The sequence below is a fragment of the Podarcis erhardii genome (genome assembly GCF_964252035.2).
Source record: "Podarcis erhardii genome assembly, chromosome: 13".
NCBI classification, from domain to species: domain Eukaryota; kingdom Metazoa; phylum Chordata; class Lepidosauria; order Squamata; family Lacertidae; genus Podarcis; species Podarcis erhardii.
Window position 1 is genome coordinate 5,102,637 of NC_138502.1, and position 18,585 is coordinate 5,121,221.

General features: G+C 45.4%; 1 protein-coding gene and 1 long non-coding RNA gene across 3 annotated transcripts; one reads left to right on the forward strand and one right to left on the reverse strand.

Moving 5' to 3' along the window:
• The first annotated feature begins 7,306 nt into the window (after positions 1-7,306).
• Positions 7,307-11,001, forward strand: LOC309327385. Of its 2 annotated transcripts, none has more exons than XR_014150527.1 (4): positions 7,307-7,784; positions 8,072-8,161; positions 9,103-9,269; positions 10,266-11,001. It is a non-coding gene; the product is annotated as an uncharacterized lncRNA (long non-coding RNA). The 2 variants fall into 2 exon arrangements; XR_014150528.1 differs by having other exon boundaries at positions 7,309-7,748; positions 10,266-11,000.
• A 1,517-nt stretch (positions 11,002-12,518) lies between these two features.
• On the reverse strand, positions 12,519-18,325 carry LOC309327384 (uncharacterized protein C14orf119 homolog). The gene is made up of 2 exons (XM_081836623.1): positions 18,190-18,325; positions 12,519-13,022 (listed from the first exon to the last, which is right to left on the reverse strand). The coding sequence occupies exon 2, from the start codon at positions 13,019-13,021 to the stop codon at positions 12,674-12,676; it is 348 nt and encodes a 115-aa protein (XP_081692749.1). The 5' UTR covers position 13,022; positions 18,190-18,325; the 3' UTR covers positions 12,519-12,673.
• Between the last annotated feature and the right edge of the window lie 260 nt (positions 18,326-18,585).

The window sequence follows — 18,585 nt, forward strand, 5'->3', positions numbered from 1 at the left end:
GTAGCAAAGTACTTTAAATCAAGAAAGAGCCACCTTTGCAAAATGTGGGACCGTCACAAGATCCTTCACAAGATCAGGGTGGAACGGCACCGGCAGCTGGCATCCTTGGGCAACTGCCAGGGCCCACAGCTGTGACCACTCCTTATGCCTACTCGGCCACCCACCTTAAACCCAGCTTTAATTTCCCACAATGCTCCAGGGCGCTGTGATAAAATCAAAATGGCGGCTCAGTTAAGCCACATGGGGCTGCTTGGAGTGCCACTGTCCTCTGCAGTCAAATAAGCCCACCAGGAAGGAGGCTGCTTAGTTCAGAGCCCTGTTATATGAGATCATTGATTTCAATGAGTAGTCTGACTTCTGCATAAATCCTTAAAGCACTTATTGCCAGGGCACACGCCCAGGTTACATCTCTAAAAATCCTAAAATGAGAACTGCAGACTTGTGTGCAAATGGCACACTTCGTAACAGCCCCTTCAAACCTGGAGCCGGGATTCGAACTCAGATCCCCCTCCTTGCTGCATCCTCTCCCTTTGCCTGCCTGGTGCCCTCCAGATGCTTAGAATTACAACTGTCTTCAGTTCCAGGCTGCACAGCCCAGAATATTGGGGGGGGGCATCAAGTAGGCAAAGCTTTCCCTATAAAACCTGACCCTCCATTTCTTCTTGTCACCTGGAGGAAACCTAGACTTCTCCTTGGGTTATACAGAGCCGATTTGTGGCATTGGGGGGAGGAGTTGCAAGAGGGCCTCAAGCTCAACGTGGACCCCAGTTTTAGACCCCAGAATGCCAATTTTGGGGCATTTGATAAATTCCATAACTTATTTTTCAACCCCACTGGACTAAAAGGGTGAGCGAAATAACAAAGAGGATGGAACAAAATAATTAAGAGGAAAGGTTGCAGCATCTGGGGCTTTTTCGTTTAGGGCAAAGGTGACTAAGAGGGGAAACGATATAATTTTATATAAAATTACGGATGCCCTCGAAAAAGCGCGTAGAGAAAAGTTTTTCTCCTCTCTCACAACACTCGCTGAGATCCAATGCATCTGAATGTTGGGAAATGCAGGTCGGATAAAATAAAGTCCTTCACGCAGCAAATAGACTTTGGAACTGGCACCCACAGCATGGCGCTTGAAGGGCACTGAACAGATTCATGGCTTTGGGTTGGGGGTGGGCGGGGCGCCCTATTACCCAGGTCTGTCTCTGGCACTCGGTGCCTGGAATAGCAGCAGCAGGAGGAAAGGGCGTGTTCTCACAATCTGCTCCTAAGGGTTCCCCAAAGGCATCTTTGGCCCCTGCAAAGCAGCCAGAGGCCGGACTAGACAGGCCTTGGGCCTCATCTGGCAGGACTCAGCTTCATCTCTTGCCTTGAACCTGGACGAAGAGAAACTTTCCTTTATAATCCTGAAACTCAAGAGCCATCAGGTTGAAACTGGTTGACAGTCGCTTACAGAGCTCTCTACACCCTGACATATGATGATGGCCAGGGCCTTGCAGAGCCAGGCAGAGGCCTGGGCCAGGTAAACAATGTGCCCCCCCCTTTTCTTTACCCTGGGGATAACTGAAGTCTATAAGTAAGTACTGTATATAAATAATTTTCACAAAAGTTATGCTGACAAATAATTTTATTTCAAGGCTTGAACCATATCTGCATATAAAGACAAAATGGAAAATATAGATATACAGTGGTACCTTGGGTTAAGTACTTAATTCGTTCCGGAGGTCCGTACTTAACCTGAAACTGTTCTTAACCTGAAGCACCACTTTAGCTAAGGGGGCCTCCTGCTGCTGCTGCGCCGCCGGAGCCCGATTTCTGTTCTCATCCTGAAGCAAAGTTCTTAACCTGAAGCACTATATCTGGGTTAGCGGAGTCTGTAACCTGAAGCGTATGTAACCTGAAGTGTATGTAACCTGAGGTACCACTGTACAATAGTGCTTTTTAAAAATACATAGGGAATGTATGCTGACCAAGGCCCCCTTTGGAATTGGAGGCCCAGGCCAATTGGCCCATATGCCCCCCCCCCCCCCGTCTGGGCTTGGTGATGGCCGCTGGCTTAGATTCTTCTTTGCCTTGTGGGCTCCAGGGCCCCTTTCCTTGTGCTCATTTCTCTCTGTTTCTCTCAGACACACACACACACGCAAGGGTTGCACAAGCTCTGGTTGATGTTACAACCTCTGGAGAGCAACTTTCTGGATGGAGGTGAAGCGACGTTTGCTAGCCGCCCTGCCTCCCTTGGACTCGTGCATCTCCCAAGAGACCCCCTGCACCTAGCGGAAGCCCCCGGTACTCGGGGTTTGGGGTTTTCTCATCTCCCTCTTTGCCGAGAGTTCGGCTCCTCGTATCCCAAATTTGCTCGCTGTCCCCGTCCAGGCAGGGGTGCAAAGGAGCCGGCCTCAAGGTAAGCCTTGCGTCATCTTGTGAAATAACCTGTTACACCACCGAGAAGGAGAAGGAACTCTGCCACAAACCACAAGCTGTTCTGCTCCCCCATCCTGCTACAAACACCCCCCCAACTCAACCTCGCAAGGGTGTCCTCGCCCCCCAACCCAGACTAGAGCTGGGAGCCCCAAGTGGAGAGACAGACGTCCACCCTCAAAACCAGCTGTCCCCCCAACCGTCCGAGGCCGGGCCCACGGTAGAAGTGCAACCCTCCCGGAAGCCGCAATGGCCCCCTACCCGCCACCTTCCCTCTTTCCACACCGTTGAGGTCTCCCCACCCCCCAGGCCATGGCTCATTGCAACCGGCCGGGTTTGCGAAACTCCTCTCCTGAAATGTTTCAAGGGGAATGGGAGGGAGGGAGAGGGGAGAATCCGTTCCGACATTTCTCCGGTGAAAATAGGGGCGCCCCATTCCATCATGATCATTTTACTATTTATATCCCACATATCTTGATGGCTTGCCCCAAGGGGGTCTCAGTCATTTCCACCCTTCTCTAGTGGTCCCTGTGGGGAAAAGGTCCGAGATCCCTCGCAGCACAGGAGACCCCCCCAGTTCAAGGAAGAGAAAGTTACCAATCTGTGGGTGGAATTTGGGGTTGGTTTCGGAGCTGGGGGGGGGGCAAGAAGCCATCTTGCCCTTTGCCTCAGGCCCTGGGCCAAACATGTTTAAAAGAATCTGATATGTCTCCAGGGATCCCAGGACACTGTTTGAAAACCACTGCGAAATACATTGTGAAATGTTAGGCCTGCAAGCATCAAACCAACAGCCATTGAGCCTCAAACTTGGGACAGGGCTGCAAGGGCCTCTGGTGGCCACGAGTGGAGTTAACACAGGAGTTCCTGATAGGCATTTGCCTCCAAGGCCTCAAGCAAAAAAATGTATTTACCGTATTTTTCGCTCTATAACACGCACCTGACCATAACACGCACATAGTTTTAAGAGGAGGAAAACAAGAAAAAAAAATATTCTAAACGAAACAGTGGATGTATGATTTTTGTGATTCATGCTGTGGTCACAGACATGTGATCTGACGGTGAGTTTGGGGTAGCCCAATGCAAAAATCCTGAGGATCCATGTGGATCCATGCTTTGTAACCACATTTTTGCACCACTGCGGCCCCAGGCAACAGTTGGTGCATGATTTTTTTGGTGCAAGCTGTAGCCATGGACATGATATGTGATCTGATGGTGAATTTGGGGTGACCCAGTGCAAAAATCCTGAAGATCCATGTGGAACCGTGCTTTGTAACCACGTTTTAGGTAGGGAGGGAAGGAAAAGCACTCAAAGGACAAAGAGCACGTGTGGGGTGGGTGGAGAAGGGTGCTGCTAATAATGCAGGCGAGGGGTTTAAGGGGAGAAGGAACACATGTGGGGTGGGTGGAGAAGGATGCTGCTAATAATACAGAAGAGGGGTATAAGAGGAGAAGGCTCCTCTCCTCTCCCACTTTGCTCCTTTGAAGCAAGCAGGCTCCCTGTCCCTCTCTCCTCCCCACTGCCCACTCTTCTCCCGCTTTGCTGTTTCAAAGCGAGCCACGGAGGAGGGAAGGAAGGGGAACCATGGATCTTCGGCTCACGACTGCAGCAGGTCCCCCTGCCATCTGTAGGCATTCGCTCCATAACACGCACAGACATTTCCCCTTACTTTCTAGGAGGAAAAAATTGAGTCTTATGGTGCCAAAAATACGGTATTTCCCTCCGCTGCTACTGGATCCTTTCAACTGGCAATACATGGAATCGAATCTGGGACGACTGGCTTACTATTTCTGCCAGTTGCCTCAGCTGCTCTTGGAGAAAGGCCCATCTAGTTCCAGCATCCTGTTCTCAAATAAATACTGTACATACATGGCCACGTGCCATGGATTCTTGAGCTGTGACTCCTGCATTGCAGGGGGTTGGGCTAGATGACCTTTGGGATCCCTTCCAACTCTAGAAATCTACAATTCTGTGCTTAGAGCCTTCAAGGGCTGCTCTTTAGGCACGCACTGCAAGGCTTGGCTTGCAAGGCAGCTGAGCAGGCATGTCGCCGGCTGTTGTCGACATGATCCATCTGTTCTTCCTTGCTCCAGATTAACACATAAACACACACATACACACAGAGAATCTTTAAAGAATATTTAGAAAACTATGGTATAAAAGGAAACATCCTGGAGAATTAGACTGATCCCTGTATTGTATGAATGTAAGTTCCTAGGGAAGTAAAAAGAAACTATATAAGAAATATGTAACTGTGCAGAATAAAGTAATGGACAGACAAAGTCCAGTGAGATTAATTGGAAGTCATTTTTAACTCCCCCCCCCCAAGTTTTATAATTGCTTTCAATTCCATATATGATGATAGTTATATTAATCTTGTTGTATCTTATATTGTGGTGGTTTGTTTGATTTTTCTGTTACTTGTTTGTTTGTTTGTTTGTTTGTTTGTTTGTTTGTTTGTTCCATCTGTTTTTTCATAAAGGTATTTATTTTAAATTAATAAAGATATATTCAAAAAAAACCACACACACATTCTGAAGGACGGCACCTGAAGGAAAGTGCATGCGTGCAGGAGAGGAAGCAATTGAGAAGGACTTGAGTGCAAACAGGGAAAAAAGACACGGCAATGCAGAAGTCAGCCTGCTCACATCCCTCCTCAAAAATTTCCTGTAAGCCCCACCTAAGGTAATTTCACTCAGCAGAGAACAACTGGAAGGCCAAAGGTCTAAGTCTAAGCAGAAGGAGATTTTATTTACAGTGGTACCTTGGTTTATGAACTTAATCCGTTCCAGAAGTCCTTTCTTAAACCAAAGCGTTCTTAAACCAAGGTGTGCTTTCCCATAGCAGCGGGGGACTCAATTTACAAATGGAACACACTCAACAAGAAGCGGAACATGTTCTTATTCCAAAGCAAAGTTCACAAACCAAAACACCTACTTCCAGGATTGCAGCGTTCTTAATCCAAGTTGCTCATAAACTAAGCTGTTCTTAAAACAAGGGTACCACTGTATTTTATTGTGTTTATATTGCAGCAAGAAAGGAATGATTACTGGCCACACCTGTCTGAATGCAACAGGGAAAACATGTGCCTGTGTAAGTAAAAGAGAGGCAAAATCTCTGGCCTGGGAACGGTTGGGATTAATGGATCTGTCAATTCCAGTTTTCTCGATTTCTCATTTTTCCAATCGTAAATTCAGTTCTCCATTTAGTTGTAACAATTTGCAATTAAAGGGGGGGGGTCGTCGTGAATATTTGTCACCATTCTAGTGCAATTGTCTGCTAAATAACATTTTTGTGTGCGCTTTCATACATGTGTATGTGTGATCATTGATGTTTCTAAGTGACATACATAAAAACAAGCCAGCTGGAACAGAAAAAGTCTCAGTAACGCGAAGAATATCCCTGTCTAATTTCAGGTGGGAAGGAGTTCCATAGGCTTCGGCTCCACTCTATGTACATTTTTGCAAAGCAATTTCCCCCTATAATGCATCTTGCATGCTATTTTCACCAATATACGCATTTCATTGTACACTTCACCGTAATATGCACATTTTTGCAAAGCATTTCCCTTTTAATGTGCAGTGGTACCTCGGGTTAAGAACTTAATTCGTTCCGGAGGTCCGTTCTTAACCTGAAACTGTTCTTAACCTGAAGCACCACTTTAGCTAATGGGGCCTCCTGCTGCCGCTGCGCCGCTGCTGCACGATTTCTGTTCTCATCCTGAAGCAAAGTTCTTAACCCGAGGTAATATTTCTGGGTTAGCAGAGTCTGTAACCTGAAGCGTATGTAACCCGAGGTACCACTGTAATGTGTTTTTGTACACAGTAACTCCACTGGAGAACTGAAGTGTAGCATACAGAGATGTGCAACTCGAAAACAAGTAATAAAAATACTTTGGGGGAAGAAGAGAGATGTGCGACTTTTGAAGGATGGCTGATTTGGTGAGCATATTGCTTTAGAAAGCGCTGTTGACTTTCTCCCTGATCCTTACCTAAAGGTTGGAAACTGCCCACTTCTGGTCAGTGAGTGTCTTCTAGATAGGCCTTTGGGGCAAATCTCCCCAAACGTAAGGAGAACTAAGCAACGTGTCTAGAGTATGGTTACCAGATTTTTCCCAATGAATCCAGGGATACTTTTTTTGGGGGGGGGGACTGAGTAGCAACAGGGAGTCAGTAGTTGGGATGGTGAGGCAAAAGACCCTGGGCCCAAGCATACATGCTGAAATATACTCAGAGTCGCAAAGTGATTTCATGCTCTTTATTCAGCTCACAGTGGTGAGGAGGAATGAATGAGAGTCCCCTCAAAGTATCTGCTTTATATACATTATTTACACAATGGGCTGCACATGATTGGCTAATTCTGGAATTCTACTGTAAGCCAATCAGGTTGTGGATTCACTTCTATCTGGAGCATGATTGGGTGGTTCCTGCCAACCAATCATACTGCTGCATTGTTCTAAGACCAATCAGACTGCTGCATTCTGAATCCTATTGTTCTAGGACCAATCAGACTGCTGCCTTTTGGATCTTATTGTTCTAGGACCAATCAGACTGCTGCAGTTTGGATCCTATTCAATTCAGTACATAACACATGCATATTGTATAAAGGTGCAAAGCTCTTATTTCGCACCCTGTGAAACATAAATGCGCAGAGTTTTTAAAAAACTGGGCAATAGCCGCCCGCCCACGACTCCCCTGATCAGTCAAAACAAAGGGGGCAGGAGATTGCACAAGACACATCCTATGTACACAATACACATCATATGGGGACGTCCGGCAAGGGAAAATGGCAGGTGCCACAGCAGCGAGCAGCTGCGCTACCAGGCTGCTGAGCTCCAGGCTGCTGAGGCTGCCACTGCAGCTGCCACATTTCACGGGGACAGATTTGCAAATCTGGGGACATTCCAGGGACGGAATTTGTCCGGGGACAGATTTGCAAATCTGAGGACTATCCCCGGGGACGTCTGGTAACCCTAGTCTAGAGCCCATCTGCCTACTTGCCACAAGACCACGAAGTTCAGAGTCTAAGATTACGGCATCATTGCTTGTTGTCTTCGCAGAGAAGTCAACAAGTTCGTCTGGGCTTTGCATCAACAGCGTCTTATTTACAGCAGCCCTGGGACTGTTGCAACATGACCGCTTTGCTGTGTGTCCCCCCCCCCCTTCTTATCTCGCTTCTCATATGATTTATTGCGGGTCCTACCTAAACACAGCCAAGGGCTTTGGGATCGGCAGACAAGATGTCTTGCCTCAGGGCTGGGGCAAACCAAAAGCAGACAGGCTCTCCTATTGACACCAAGAAAGATCAAGGAGATGGAGCAACTTTGCAATGAGGAAAAGTTGCAACATTTGGGCCTTTTTAGTTTAGAGAAATGGCAAGTAAAGGGGGGGCATGATAAGTGCCTGAAATCAGTGGCGTAGCATGGAGGGTGCAGGGGGGGGCGGCCGCACCGGGCACAACATCTGGGGGTTAGGGTTAGGGGGCGCAAATCCATGGGTTAGGGGGTGCAAATTACTTGCCTTGCCCCGGGTGCTGACAACCCACGCTACGCCACTGCCTGAAATCATGCAGTGCAGAGAAAATAGAAAGTAGGAGGGGGGTATTGTATTCTTTTATTATGTATTATGTATTTATTATGTATTTTGCATCTCATTTTGTCAGCTACGGCAACGGCTCGCCTCTCCAAAAGAGTATGGGAGAACGTGATGCAAACGTCCAGTACCGAGATGTTGAGCACGCCAATTTATGGAAGTGAGTCATGGGCAACATATAACCTGTTATAAGAATTCTGAGGTCTCAGATATAGAATAAATATTCATAAATGCACACGCATCTACATATATGAACCATGTGTCTGGAGGAGCAATCCTGAAGCCATTTTGACTCTCCCAGTGACCTCAAATATTCCTCCGCAGTAAGGGAGGCAAATGGGGAAAGCCTTCCCATTGTCTTTTTGCTTGCAAACCCTGCCTTAAGAGCGTATTTGTGTACGAATAGGGTGAGCCTGTGACCTGGATTCAGGAACTAAAGTATTAACCATCACAACCTGGCCAGGCTGCCCAGGTAAGGCAATCAGTGACCATTATCAGGTATCCTGGTAGGCAGGATTTCTGCTGTAGGCTGCCTCCTTCTGTGAAGTATGTATGATTTTTTGGGGGGGGGTCTTGGGCTACAGGGTGGGCAATTTCAAGAGTCTATATAGGGGCTTGCGCACCATTGCTCAGGGTTCTTCTCCCTCCTGCGTGTGGTGAGTGGGGACCCTGTTACAACAGTTCCTTTAATAAAGATAAGGCTTACTAGCCGCTTTGCTTCTCAGTATATTCTGGTTGGCCTGTTATTTTCTCCTACCAATAGGGGACCCACTTAAGGACTCTGTAGGGGCTCTGGAATACCCCATAAGGGAAAGGGAGCAGTTTTTCCTACAACAAACCGTTAGAAGTGACATCTCAACACCTTCCACATGCGCTGCGTCAGGAGAAATTGGGGTCTTACAGGGCAGGGCAGAATTTCTAACAAAGGTGTGCTCAACCAAGCCTACATTCCCAGCATGTTTGCACCCCTGTCTCAGCAATCTCTACGCTGGCTTGGTGATGTCCACAGAATGCAAGATGGCAGGATCCCCAAGAATGTAGGAATCCCTTGCAGAGGAACCACCGTGCCTGTAGACAGACGGTCAGGTCTTGTATCCATAGCAGTGACCAGAGGAATAATGACTTGCTGGGAGGAGCACAGAGAGAAGAAACGCCAGGGTGCATCTCCAGCAGCACAACCAGATGCCTTCATCTGCCCCAGATGCAACAAAACATGTCTCCCCAGCATCGGTCCCTACAGCAAGAGCAGGAGCTGCAACCGTCCAAAGGTGAGGCAGACGGCTGCCAACAACATTCTCCTTTTGTATTTTTCTGTTGTGAACCGCCCTGGGATGTTTGGATGAAGGACCGTATACAGCGGTACCTCGGTTTTCGAACGTAATCCGTTCCAGAAGTCCATTTGAGTTCCGAAATGTTTGAAAACTGAAGGCGGAAGCCTCATTTCCTGTTCGATTTCCAAGGTGCATTCTAAACCTGAGGCATTTACTTCTGAGTTTTCGGCATCCAAGTTCCGAAACATTTGACCACAGAGCTGTTCAAAAACTAAGCTATCACTGTACAAATGTAATACATACTATTAAAGTATATTTAAGGTTAAGGGGTGATATGATAGCCATGTTCAAATCTATAAAAGGATGTCACATAGAGGAGGGAGAAAGGTTGTTTTCTGCTGCTCCAGAGAAGCGGACACGGAGCAATGGCTCCAAACTACAAGAAAGAAGATTCCACCTAAACATTAGGAAGAACTTCCTGACAGTGAGAGCTGTTCGACAGTGGAATTTGCTGCCAAGGAGTGTGGTGGAGTCTCCTTCTTTGGAGGTCTTTAAGCAGAGGCTTGACAACCATATGTCAGGAGTGCTCTGATGGCGTTTCCTGCTTGGCAGGGGGTTGGACTCGATGGCCCTTGTGGTCTCTTCCAACTCTATGATTCTATACTGCATATCAACCTAAGCAAGTTGTGCTTCCTTTTTCTGATTACTTGGCTATAGCTTTTGATAGAATACAGATAATTGAACAAACATTGTTGTATTACATTCTTCATGAAATTATCTTTCCAGTGATATGTAATTTTACGGTAGTGCTACAAGCCATCAAACCTCAGAAAGACACTTTTCCCAAAAGGTTTCCACAATTTTGACCACTAGTGTAGACCTGGCCTTGTGCATGTTAATGGAACGGGGGCGGGGGGGGGAACTGGGTGCAAACTGCAAAAGGCAGAAATCAATTTATTGGTTAACGTTCCTGTTCCGCCTTTCTCCCACAAGGGAACTCGAATCTACCTGGGAGCTACAGATGGTTTCCGTGTGTGTCCAGCCGCTGAATCAACGCAAATGTGGACACCTTCGGACCACTCCTGAGACTTGTAGGGCGTCATAATCCATTTCAACGATAATTGCAAGAGTGCGTGTGTTTCTGTCTGTTGATATGCACAGCCAGACACGTTACAGGCATTCCAGTCTGTTAGGTATTTGTATTAATTACGGGCTTAATATCCAAGCTATGGCTTCTAAGAGGTTGCTGGAACTCTGTCATAAGGCACAGCTTGCCTGTGATTTCTCAAACAGGGCCTCCCTTGCCTGAAAACAGCTAATCCCATTGATACAGACGCTTGATTGTTCTCCAGCACACATTCCTATTTTTAAGTCAGCTGCCAGCAAAGCAAACTTTTAAAGAAAGGTACTCAGGAGGCTTTGTCCTGGTCAGCCAACCTAAAGCTGGTCTCTTGGCGGAGCAGGATTAAATTTGATCACGGTGACCTTCCTGATCTTAAGGGGGCTAACAAAGACAGAAGTGTTTTATTTATTTTAAGGTTTCAACAGATGCCCTCCACTGGCTTAGAAAGGGCAGATATTATAGCCCATATTATTTAGACCAAGGGTGGCTGACCAATTCCCACAGGTCATAACTACCAACTCAATTATTTTTGTGGGACTTACAACCCCCCCCCCCCCAATTTGCAACTTTGTTAAAAAACAACAACAGTATTTGCCCCTCCCGGCTGAAAAGCTTTTTAAAATGTGTGTCTCAAGGCTTCCCAATATTTACCCTATTTTTAAATTAAAAAATATATATTCTTAATTATTTTTTTAAAAAAGAACAACTCCAGAAAATTCCCTTCTGGGAATCCACAAGGTTTTTTGTACCATTTCCCATTCAGTTGTCCATTAAAAGATATCTAGTGAATGCAATAATGAATGAGAAAAACATTTAAAATAGTGTAGAACAGATGATGAAGGCGGCTTTGAGAACTGCAGTTCCCATTATGCCCAATTATTCTTTTATTTTTTAAATAATATTTATTAAGGTTTTAAAGGTTACAAAAAGAGAAAAAGAAAACACCAAGTTAAGCAAAAACTAGACAACACGTCACAATAAGAAAAAAAAAATAGAAACAATTAAAAAACACAACGAACCTTCCCATAACTTATCTTTCTTTTACTTGTTTCCTTGACCTCCTCACACCTCCCTTTTTTGTATTGTAGTTCGGTTAGCTATTTCAGCAAATCCTTTCCATCTTTCCCAATTTTTATCCTATAATTTATCTTAATATAATGTAACTTTACCTTCCCTCTTTTCATCCATTAACAGTCTATTTTTACTTAGTCCTTTATAACATTTCTGCTAAAGCCACATAACTTCATTCCAGCCTCCTTCTAACATTCTTTAATTATTGTAAAATAATTAAGTAAATAAGCTTTAAATTTATTCCAATCTTCTTCCACTGACTCTTCTCCCTGGTCTCGGATTCTGCCAGTCATTTCCGCCAGTTCTATACCCACTTATTTTTACATTTTTGGCCACACCCACTCTGCCATGCCCCTCCCCTAAAACTTAGTGATGGTCAATGGAATCCTTGGCCCGAAAAAGGTTTGCTGCTAATGATTTAGACATCTGTGCTACAGGAAAAACAGAAGATCATCCCCCCCAGGCAATCAATGCCCTATGTGGGAAGGGTCAAAAAATAAAATAAAATAAAAGATCAAATATTCTCAACTCAGTTTTCTCCTAAACGTGATTTCTACTCAAACCAAAAGAGCCTTTAACTGCCTGTGGGTGGGATGTTTTTAACGCATTTCTTCCCCTGCTTGGTTTTATTGTATGTACAGTGGAACCTCGAGCTCCGTCTCAAAGGCACGTCCGAAACTCGAAGCATTCGCACCCAGAAGCGCCATGTCTGTGCATGCGCAAGGCGCGATTTAGCGCTTCTGCAGGCATGGCGAAGCCTGGAAGTAACCCGTTCCGGTACTTCCGGGTTGTCGCAGAACACAACGCAAAAAGACACAACATGAGGTATGACTGTATGTGGGACTGCTTGTTTGTTTGTAAGTCACTTTGGGTTGCCCTGGGAAAGATAAAGCGACCGACATAATAATAATAATAATAATAATAATAATAATAATAATAAAGCAATCTTGCATTTCTGTTTGCAGGTAGGGAGAGGTTAGTGGCAGATGAAAGACAATCAAAAAACAGGAGCGAAATACAGATGGCTCAACTCATTTCAGGATAACCAACCATTTGCATTTGGTATATATGTTTATTCTGTTTCCCTACAGCTGACAGTCACAGAAAATTGGGGGGTGGGGAGAGGGAGGACCTGGCACAACCGTGAGGAATGTAAAAGTAGTCACTGCATAATGTTTTTGAGTGGGGTGAGGCACTACTCAGCCTGTTACGCCTGCCCAGCAGTCGCCGCCACCTCTTGGTAAAACCGGGAGGCCAGATCCGGCATGGCCTCCTCCAGCTGCCTGACGAATTCGTTCCGCTCGGCCTCCGACCAGCTGCGGAACCACTGGTCCCACAGCCTCATCTGGCACTCAAAGATGGAGGGGGGCTTCCCGGGTCCCACGCTGAGCCCCGCCAGCCCTTCCAGCAGGGGGAGCACCTTCCAAGGAACGGCCTTGTCCACCAGGTCGCGGAGGAACTGCTCTCGTTGCGCCGGCGCCCAGCCCGACAGCCAGTGCAAGAGGCAGCGCATCTCTTGCGCGGTCACGTATGACAGGGGCAGCGGTTCGGACATCCTGCGGGGCAGGGGAAGAGCGGTGAAGAAACACAGGCAAGAGGAATTATGCGGCCTTGGGAGAAGCGAAGGAGCCTTCAGGAGACAGGGAGAGAGAAACAGGGCTTTGGGGAAGGGTGGGGTTCAAACTCAAGAGTGGGAATAATAATAATAATAATAATAATAATAATAATAATAATAATAATATTTTTTATTTATATCCCGCCCTCCCCGAAGCCGGGCTCAGAGCGTCTAACAACAATAAAAGCAACACAGCATTGTAAATTAAATCCATTTTAAAATCAATTCAAAATCAAATTAAATTAATGGCAACCATTGGGCTAGAGTACTATGAGGATTACCAAAAGAGGGGGTAAGGCTGTGGCCTGGCCAAAGGCCTGGTGGGACAGCTCTGTCTTGCAGGCCCTGCGGAAAGATGTCAAGTCCCACAGGGCCCTAGTCTCTTGTGACGGAGCGTCCCACCAGATCGGGGCCACAGCCAAAGAAGCCCTGGCTCTGATCAAGGCCAGCCTAACCTCCCTGTGGCCCGGGACCTCCAAGATGTTTTTGTTTGAAGACCGTAAGGTCCTCTGTGGGATATACCAGGAGAGGTGGTCCCGTAGGTACGAGGGTCCTAGGCCTCATGGCATAACTTTTGCCAAGACCAGTAATGTCAGTCCTTGATGTTTCCAGACAAGCAAAGTACCCTCAATAGCTAACTTGCAACATGGGTGTAGTGGTTCAGGGCCTGTGGGGTGTGGAGCGTTGAAGACCCCTTATACTATGTCTGCAGCAGGGCCCTGGCCTCCAGCGTCTTAAGAGTCGCCCAAGCAGCATGAAAGAGGAGCTTTTTAGCCACCGAGGATTGGCTCCTAGGGTCACTCTGGAGAAAGTGTATGCGAAGAAAACCATTCAGAAATCACTGAAGTGTTGAGTTGAAAGGGACCCAAACCCGTTGCAAAGCAGTTGTTCTGTATGCTCCAAATCTAAGCATTTAGGGGCACATTTCCAAGAGAAATGTGTGCACGTTCTGTTACGTATAATGGAACTTCAGAGGAAACTTAGATGGTTGTAATATCTTAGAAGGGGCGTGTCTGTGACTGTGTCTCTCTTTTACTCTCCCTTTCCCTGATCCTGGTCTCTCCTCCTCCTCCTCCTCCTCCCTCGCTATCAATTCTGCTCCTTTTTATAAATACAGCAAAATGTGGTTCCCATCAAAGGAATGGGCAAAGGATACCTGCCAAAACTATTATTTCCACTTCCACAGGAACAGTTGCCAAAATTCGTCCCCTGGAGGTGCCACGAATTGAACCTGGCGTTTTGCTCCACGTGTTCCACCTACGGCTATGAAAGCGACACAGCCTATACAAATGAGGGGACCAAGGCATGCCTTGAAGGCAGAGTATTGGCAAATGGGTGTTGATGGTGCAATAGGAACTTACAGGAAATGGCGCTGCTCCAAGTGCCTGCATGTAACAATCACTTTAGAAGACTGCAACACCACAGTGGGCTGTGCAAAACTGTGGCAGGCTCTCGTGAAGAGCAGCAGAAGTAAACAAGAGATGGAAAAGACCCTGCGAATGCTGGAGATGAGGAACTGCACAACACAAATGACCAACTGAAAGTGAGCAGAGTGAGAATTATGTCCTGGGATCCCATATGCTGGCAGCAGGGGAGGTTATGAAGGCTGCTTCTTCAAACTACCAGGGACCTTACAAGAGAAGATTTGAAACAGAGAATTCTGGAAGAAGATGGAGAGAGGAAGCTGAATATATGAGTGTCCAGTCAGGAATGCCCTGATGGTGCGTGGGAATGAAGATAGGGGGTGGGCTGGGGATGTTTACATGTGAAACCTGGGTTCAAACCTTCTATCAGCTAAAGGATGTAAAATGAGAATATTATTGTATATATTTCCCCTGATGGAACTCAAGGCAACTTGTAGAATCTGAGAAGAACCTGAATGTCGAATCGAACACAGGATGACATTATTACCATTTTTTAAGCAATGAAACTAGGATCCACTAATACACCGGCAGGAAACATCCCAGTAACTTGGCCTTTCGGCCAAATACTATAAAACACTAAGTAACCAAATATCCCCAGTGCTAGGAGAAGTGATGAATAATATATTAAAGGAAGGAAGGATCCCGAACACCTGGAAGGAAGCATATATTACCTTGATTCCTAAAAAAGATGCAGATACCCTGGAAGTGAAAAACTATAGGCCAATTTCATTATTAAATAATGATTATAAATTATTCACAGACATAATGGCAGAAAGACTAAAAAAGGTTTTGAACAACAAAATACATAAAGATCAAACGGGTTTCCTTCCAGGGAGGCAATTAAGGGAAAATGTAAGGAATCTGATAGATATTATTGAATATTTGGATATGAGTATAGACAGACAAGCGGCCTTGGTATTTATAGACGCTGAAAAGGCGTTTGATAACATCTCATGGGAGTTCTTGAAGAAAAGTCTGGAAACGATGGGAATGGGAGAGAAATTTAGAAGAGGGATAGAAGCAATATATGAGGAACAGAGGGCAAAATTGGTAATAAACAACACCACAACAGAATATTTTGGTATATATAAAGGAACTAGACAGGGTTGCCCCCTGTCTCCTTTACTGTTTATAACGGTACTAGAAATATTGAATGAGAGACTGAGGGGGGCAACAGAAATAAAAGGAGTGCAGGTAGGAAAGAGGGAATATAAAATCAAGGCCTTTGCAGATGACATCGTACTAACTTTAGAAGACCCAAAAAAGAGTGTAAAAGAAGCTTTACTAAAGATTGACGAATTTGGAGCCGTGGCAGGACTTAAGATAAATAAAAATAAAACCAAAATGTTGGTTAAAAATTTAACAAAGGAAGAAATAATAGATTTAGAGAGAAGGACGGAAATTGCAGTAGCTAAGAAAGTGAAGTATCTTGGGATATGGGTCACAGCTAAGAACATAAATTTATATAAGGATAACTACGATGTCACCTGGAGGAGTATAAAGAAAGACATGGAATTTTGGGGGAGGATGAAACTCTCCTTTTTGGGGAGGATAGCTGTTGTCAAAATGAATATTCTGCCTAGAATGCTATTTCTATTCCAGACCATCCCCATACTTAAAGACCTAAAACAATGCAAAGAGTGGCAGAGAGTCTTGGCAAAGTATATCTGGCAGGGGAAAAGGCCACGGATAAAAATGAAAATTTTGATAGATAAAAAAGAAAGAGGGGGCTTTTCTCTCCCGGATCTAAGTCTATACTATGAAGCGGCCTGCATACTTTGGTTAAAAGATTGGATAAAACTGGAGAATAGAGATTTACTGGATTTAGAAGGCTTTAATAATTGGTACGGATGGCATTCGTACCTTTGGTATGGGAAAGTGAAGGTCCACAAGAGCTTTCTAAATCATATTTTTAGAGGACCTTTATACCAATCATGGGAAAGGAATAAAAATCTCCTTGAAAGAAAGACCCCATGGTGGATCTCACCAATTGTGGTTTTAACGGTGAAGAAAACAAACATGGAGGAAAAAAACGCCACCTATGAAGAAATGTTAAGAAAAACAGACCAAGGGCCAAGACTTAGACCTTATGAAGAGATAAAAAATCTATTCACTGGGTGGTTGCAATACCACCAGGTGAATGATTTGCTAAAAGAGGACAAGAAGAAGTTGGGTTTTGATGACAAAAAATCAAAATTCAATGTAGAAGTAATAGAAGGTAAAAACAAAACCCTATCTAGAATCTATGACATACTTTTAGAGTGGTATACAAAGGACGAGGAGGTGAAGGAGGCAATGATTAAATGGGCAATTGACTTTGGTTATAACATCGATTTTGAAAGGTGGCTGGAAGTGTGGAATTGTAACATAAAGTTTACAGCATGTATGTCTCTGAGAGAAAATGTTTGGAAGATGCTATATAGGTGGTACCACACCCCTGTGAAGTTGGCCAAAATGTATAGACTAAAAGATAAGAAATGCTGGAAATGTGGGGAGGTGGAGGGTGACCTATATCATCTATGGTGGACATGCAAAAAGGTGAAAGGCTTTTGGGAATCGGTTTACAATGAGCTTAAAAGAATATTTAAATACACTTTTCCCAAAAGACCCGAAGCCTTTTTGCTGGGAATGACGGGTAAAGATATTAAGAAAGAAGATAGAACGATATTCCTCTATGCCACCACAGCAGCGAGAATTTTATTGGCACAATATTGGAAAGTGGAAACTATCCCCAATATAAATGATTGGCAAATTAAAATGATAAAATATGCTGAGCTTGATAAATTAACAGGTAAATTAAGAGACCACGATGAACAGAAATCTCTGAAAAATTGGAGTAAATACTGGAACTATATTGGAATAAATGCTTAATGTGATTGGCGGGGTCAGAACAAATACTACCAGCGTGTGAATTTAGGCCTATAGATTAAAAATCAAATACGTAATGGAAGCAGATATTCGATACTTACCAAAAGGATGGAAGGAAGTCCAGGAGGCGGTTTCTGTGGGGGTGTTTTGTTTTTTTGTTTTTTTTTTTTTATCTTTTACTGTTTTGTGAAATAGCCAGATTAATCTATCTTTGTATAGTTAGAGAGAGGATAAAGTTGGCTTGTATATCTTGACTCTTTTTTTTGTTACAATTTTTTCTTTTGTATTTGGTTGTATGTTTGTTATGTGTATAACCTTAATAAAAATGTATTTGGAAAAAAAAAAAGGAAACATCCCAGTAACTAATTAAAAATGTTGCAGCAAATAGCTTCCTTTTTTTTTTTTTTTTTACACCAGGGGGCATAATCTGAACCACCTCTGGTTCAGAAACCACCTCCTGGAGAGGGGGGGGGGTGTCCGTTTTTGATCTGATAAGGAGCCCCCCCGCAATCGTCCACCCACCTCACCTTCCGAAAACGTGGAACGTCTCAGAAAGATCAGCCCTAAGCATAGTTCTGATTTAAGTGCAAATATAGCCCCGAGATTTCAGAAGGTGGCGGTGAAGAGGGAGGGTCAGGTTTCGTCACTAACCCTTTCCCCACCACCAACACCCCATTCATTTGTGCAAATGCCACAACGGGAGGGGCTGCCATTGCAATTCCACGATTCCCTCCCCTCCTATGTATAACATGACAGGGTGGGGGCGGGTGACGCTCCCAAGAAAGATTCCCCGGAAAGCCGGCGCCGAGTTCTCACCTGAGTCCGCTCCCTGCTCAACACGCGCCTCCTCCCGTCCCGACATCCAATGTTGCCGCTTCCATTTTTCACCTCGGGGAGGAGACTCGGGAGGAGGGACGGAAAGAGCCGAGCGTGTCCCGAAAAAGCCCGAACTTCAGTCCAATGATTTGCGCGGGGAGGAGGAAAGAACGACGATCGCCTTCCTCTCGGCGGAAATTGCCGAGGGGGTTTCGCGCGACACGGCCGGGGGTTCCGGCGATTGCCGGAAGTTACCGAGAACCTTGCCCCGGAACTTGCTTCCGGATTGGAGCGCTCTTCGGGAGACCCGGAAACACCCGAAATAGCCCGGAAAGAATCGCCGGGCGAGGGTAGCACCCGCGCAACTCCCCCCTTTGCCCTCCCTCCCTCCCCTCA